The sequence below is a fragment of the Eptatretus burgeri genome, chromosome 2 (assembly GCF_056783735.1).
Source record: "Eptatretus burgeri isolate ZD-2024b chromosome 2, Ebu_testis_v1, whole genome shotgun sequence".
In the NCBI taxonomy this organism is placed as follows: domain Eukaryota; kingdom Metazoa; phylum Chordata; class Myxini; order Myxiniformes; family Myxinidae; genus Eptatretus; species Eptatretus burgeri.
Genome location: NC_140962.1, coordinates 149,777,282 through 149,783,281, shown reverse-complemented (window position 1 = coordinate 149,783,281; position 6,000 = coordinate 149,777,282). Strand labels below are relative to the sequence as shown.

General features: G+C 35.4%; 1 protein-coding gene and 1 pseudogene across 2 annotated transcripts in view; one reads left to right on the top strand and one right to left on the bottom strand.

The window, feature by feature from the left end:
* The window catches only part of LOC147033509 (E3 ubiquitin-protein ligase TRIM7-like), a 1,095,521-nt gene that overhangs the window by 9,659 nt on the left and 1,079,862 nt on the right, over positions 1 to 6,000 (top strand). Inside the window, exon 3 of the mRNA XM_085855517.1 lies at positions 4,912 to 5,145. Coding sequence (XP_085711643.1) covers positions 4,912 to 5,145 — 234 coding nt within the window. The remainder of the gene's footprint in view (positions 1 to 4,911; positions 5,146 to 6,000) is intronic.
* The window catches only part of LOC147033529 (zinc-binding protein A33-like), a 276,088-nt pseudogene that overhangs the window by 107,811 nt on the left and 162,277 nt on the right, over positions 1 to 6,000 (bottom strand). The gene's annotated exons all lie outside the window — the stretch shown is intronic.

Here is a 6,000-nt window from a genome sequence, read left to right as displayed (position 1 = left end):
GACCTGCGTGAAAAGCACACGCCTTCACTTACTTCTTCACTTGCTGCGATTTTTACCCTGAAGAGTGCAGCATCAAAAGCTTCGGTCACTATGTCGTGTTTATTTGGATATATATATATATATATATATATATATATATATATATATGTATATATATATGTATATATATATATATATATATATATATATATATATATATATATATATATATATATATATATATATATATATATATATATATATATATATATATATATATATATATGTATGTATGTATATATGTATGTATATGTATGTATATATATGTATGTATATATATATATATATATATATATATATATATATATATATATATATATATATATATATATATATATATATATATATATATATATATATATATATATATGTGTGTATACAGGGTGTCCCAAAAAATGTACTCACTCTTTAAATGATAATAAATGCGTTGTTTATTGACTTGAAAACAAGATTAATGATTAAATGGATAAATGCATGTTTACAAATGTTCAAACTGACGACCATCACGTTCCAAACACAGCCGATAACGCAGACTAATGGATGAATGTTGGAATGTAACTTTTCCAATTAATTTGCTTCAAAATGCGATGGGCGCTTGATTTTGGGATTCCTGTCTCACGAGCCATTTGTCGTACAGATTTCCGTGGGGATCGGTGGAGGGTTTCCAGCAATTGATTTTCCTTTGCGGGGGTCGTTGATGACTGTGGTCTTCCTGAACGCTCCTTATGGACCTCATGCACAGTTCCATCTGTTTCAAACTTATCTCGGATGCCAGCAATGGTGCGTCGTGTTGGTGGATCTTTGTGAAAATGTCTTATAAATTGTCTTTGCGCTTCCATAATGTTTTCGTGCTTCCAGTAGCACTTTATGATTAATTTTCTTTCTTCAAAACCTAGTCATACTTCTGCCATTATTAGGGTCAATTTCATGTGAAAAAAATGAAAAATTCAATGAGTTATGAGGAGCCAAAATGTGAGTACATTTTTTTTGGAACACCCTCTATATATATATATATATATATATATGTATATGTGTATATATGTGTGTATGTGTATATATGTATGTATGTGTATATATGTATGTATGTATGTGTATATATGTATGTGTATGTGTATATATGTATGTATATATGTATGTGTGTGTGTATATATATATGTATGTGTGTGTGTATATATATATATGTACATATGTATGTGTGTGTGTGTATATATATGTGTATATATGTATATATATATATATATGTATATATATATATATATATATATATATATATATATATATATATATATATATATATATATATATATATATATATTATGATCGATCACTGGGACGAAAGTTTTAAAAGTCGAACGTTTCAAGCTCTCACTCGAGCCCATCATCGTAGATCGGATTAAGAAAACGCATGCGGTGCCATTTATGCATAATGCTGAGAGATTGATCATCCTGATTGATAACACCTGAATTTACATCACCTTATCGATTAACTAATTGCTTCTTACTTTCTGTAAAAGTGTTCGGGGTGATTAGCACGTGTTGTGTGTTTATGGATGTTTGAGCTGGTGACTTAATGCTTGATAAGTCGGGTGTAAATCGATGTCTATTAATTGCATTGTCATTCGAATACGAGGCCTCTTGCAGCTGTCTGGACGTTCGGTTGTTCGTTTGCCCGATCACCTCAACCTCAGTGAACATGAATTGATGGTCTTGTCTGATACTGTACATTGCGACCTGGGAGAGCGGATCCTTTGTCCGTAGAGCTAACTGGTGTTCGTGTTGTTTGTCTTTAGTCTCGTCGAGGTCTCTCCAATGTAGTGGGCTGTTCAGTTGCTGCAATTTGTTTTATAAATGACAGATGATTTGTCCTCCAGATTCAATCAGTCTTTTGGTTGCATGATCATGCGTTTAATGGTAGCCTCAGGTCTTTGTGTGATGCCGACTTCAAACGGGACTTGCAGGTGAGCAGTGGCTTCTGATATGTTGGTCACGTATGGAAGTGCACGCCAGAACTTTGGTTTGGGTTCCACGATAACTTGAGAGCCAAAGAAGGTCCATAACTTGAGCTTTTGTCATATATCTATTTCTATACAACTATTGAGTTCAGTTCAACATCCCTCTTCCTGCTCTCTCAACTGTCCATTATTACCTCTCACCATATTTAACTCCAGGAAAGAGCTGATAATTACTCGTAAATAAAAGCTTTAATAAAATGAAAAATCAGTCGTAGAGAGACACCTTGGCAAAACAGCACAAAGTAGAATGACACTCGGCAAAGGGCATACCTCTGCCAGGTGGAACAGTTCACGTTTTCTATCCCCCTGATGGGCTGGATCCGAACCAAAATCCAATCCGCTTGTTCTTGTCACCTATTCAACTCATCCACCTTGTTTTGTCATAACTCGTCCACAACTTTTGAGATTATAGTGATATATTTTGTTTTTGATCCCATCAATCAATTTTAGAAATTAGGCCTGTGTTGACCTTTTGACCATAAAATTAATTGGTAGTTGAATTCAGCGACCTGACATGAAAATGCTCTTCAAATTTCAAGTGAATCGGATGAAAATTGAGGATTTTAGAAAATTTGGCCTTTTGACTTTTTTGCCAATGTTTAATGAATTAATAGGTGATTTAATTCATTGACCTGATTTGCAAATGCTCTTCAAATTACAAGTTAATTGGATGAAAATGGAGGAGTTTACAAAATTTGGCCCAATTTAACCTTTTGGCCTATTTTGACCTTTTGGCCTACATTTACCTCAAAATGAATAGGTGGTTGAATCTGTCAACCTGATATGCAAATGTTTTTTTTAAAATTTCAAGTGAATTTGATGAAAATTGAGGATTTTAGAAAATTTGGCCTTTTGGCCTATTTTGTCCTTTTGGCCTATATTTACTTAATAATTAATAGGTGATTTAATTAATTGACCTGATCTGCAAATGCTCTTCAAATTACAAGTGAATTGGATGAAAATTGAGCATTTTAGAAAATTTAGCCCAAATTGACCTTTTGGCCTATATTTACTTCATAATTAATTGACCTGATCTGCAAATGCTCTTCAAATTACAAGTTAATTGGGTGAAAATTGAGCATTTTAGAAAATTTGGCCCAAATTGACCTTTTGGCCTATGTTTTCCTCAAAATTAATAGGTGCTTGAATCTATCGACCTGATATGCAAATGTTTTTTTAATTTCAAGTCAATCGGATGAAAATTGACAATTTTAGAAACATTTTAAAAATTTGGCCTATTTTGGGTTGACCTTATGGCCTATGTTGACCTATGATGACCTCAAAAGTAATAGGTGGTTGAATTCACTGACCTGATGTGCAAATGCTGTTCAAATTTCAAATCAATTCGATGAAATTTGAGGATTTTAGAAAATTTGGCCTTTTGGTCTATGTTGACCTTTTCGGTAGACCGAATTTTAAGAAACTTCAACGCGGGACCGTCGCAGGGTCAGTGACATAAATTTGTGAAAATTTTGAGAATATTGGTTGAACGGTTTGGGCTGGAGGCGAGTGGACAGACAAACACAAACAAACAAAAAAAAATGGAGGTGATCAACATACTTGTTCAAAACATTTTTTGGCCAAGTAACAAGAGAGAAAGAGGCCATTTGCTTTGGATGTTGAAAATGCAAATCTGAGCTTGATGAGGAAAGTTTCCAGCTCAACAGTCCCCTCATTAGCCACCCTCCCCCAACAACCCCCTGCCACACAGCAGGAGACTGGGTTTTGCTGTGTGTGTGTGTGTGTGTGTGTGTGTGTGTGTGTGTGTGCGTGTGCGTGTGCGTGTGCGTGTGCGTGTGCGTGTGCGTGTGCGCGTGCGCGTGCGCGTGCGACTCTTATCTGCCTCATCCATAGCTTGAGCTTTGGTCATCATACATGATGAACACAACTTAATAATTTGGTCAAATATCAAAGGGCAACGTCACAGTGAAGAAAAATAGTCCTGATAATACTCACCCCCCCCCACCCGATCGGTGTCCGGTAGCATATATATGTGCATATGTCGGACGTGTCTGTATTTTGTTAAGAGCGTGACTCGAAAAACATTTAGTGAAAGAAATTGAAACTTTACTACATGTTATATGACCATGTGATATAGTGGTCACTCTTTTGAGGTCAACACAGGCCAAAGGTAATCATTGGCCAATTTTATAAATCCTCAATATTCATCTGATTGACTTGAAATTTGAACAGGATTTTCATAAAATTTACAATCATGTGTCACATGGTTTGGCAGCCATATTGGATCTAAGGGAAAATCTTTGAAAATCTTCGGAGAGAAACCACTTAATTGATTAATGCAAAATGTAACAAATTGATCAACTACTAATGGGAAATATGCTTTGATAAAGATGATGTCATTGGTCACATGGTCTGGCAGCCATATTTGATCAAAGAAAAAAAAACCTTAAAAAACAAGAGTTGGCTCACACCAAATCCTTCTCAAGACTGTGTGCGGTATTTATTCCATGAATACCATCTAGTTGCTTTTTGTTTTTTTTTTTGTGCGACCTTTGAGATCGAACATGGACAGATGTATATCCATCAATGCATTTGCTTTGAATGATATTTTTTTATTTTCACTTTCCTCCTCCATGTGCATCAATTTTTAAAACCAATAAATTTAAATCCTTCAATGTTAATTTAGACTTGTTGGAAGTTGAAATCTCCCATTGGATTCCCGGACCAAATAAGCTTTGTAGATAAGAGTGCCCACTTAACTTTATATTCAAACCCACTCCTGTAACCAGTGATCTGATCCTATCCAGACATAATCCATTGTACCTTTTGTTAGTTTCTATATTTTTATCTGAAAGTTTCTTCTTAATTCTTGAATAATTCCATCAATGATTCCTCCCAGCAATCAGGCAGAGATGCTGAAGACATGTTGGAGGAGAAGCGAAGGAGGGTGTGCCAATTTGTGAATGAATCTGTGGATCTGATGAAGAGTCAAATCAACAAAAGGAAAATGGAGAAGCTTTCTCTTCTTGGGAAGCGGAGAGAGAAACTGGAGCAGCAGATGGAGTCTCTACGTCAAGGAAAATCCACCATGCAAACAGCACTCCAAGACCTGGAGGCCATTGCATTTTTACAGGTGTGTTTTATCATAAACGTATTACAAAAGTTATAATATTGAAAATATATTGGTTTGGGGGAGTCTGTCATCATTTAAGTAAAATCCTTCATAATTTGAGGAGCCGTTACATGTCGTGGTCAATAATATAGGTGCAGGGAACGTTACAGTGCTTCAAATTATTTTTAATAAAATGGATTAGAAAGGTGAGTGGATGCATTTCCACGTGTGCTTCGGTCATGCATGAAGTAAGATTTAGATTTTTATCAAACTGATTGTTTGGGATGAGAGTGAGTTTGTATCATGGGGTCAAAAGCAAAGATACAGCACAACTACCAGGACACTGTGAAGAGTTTCCATTTGTTCCGTTCAAGGATATTATCCAAGGGATGCTCATGGAGACCTCCCAGTATCATGATAGCATGGCTTTCATCAAGTGCTGGATCATCTTTAATATTTTGGTTTATCCAGTGCCAAAGTGACCTGTGTGTAACACCTGAGAATATTAATACGAATGATGTTCAACCAACTCTTTCACATACTCTGTACCTGAATGATTGTGTTATTCATGTGAATACTGTTTGGTTAGAGATTTATCTTATGAGGTGTTTTCACCAAAGGGAAGTGCAGCACTGCTTGAAAAATGAAAATCAAATTTATCCTTTTCTTACCAAATTTAAAATGCCTTCCTTTATTACCCCGTGCATGTGAAGCAAAAAGTGCGGTGAAGCATTTTGTTCCTTTCTGTCTTGTCAGTTTATGATCGAGGAACAGCTTAATTAAATTGAATGTTGTGTTTTGAACACAAGAAGGATGGATGAAAAGTTTGCTGTTTCACTGAACTTTGGCCCTGAATTCATCCTAATTGTGCATGTG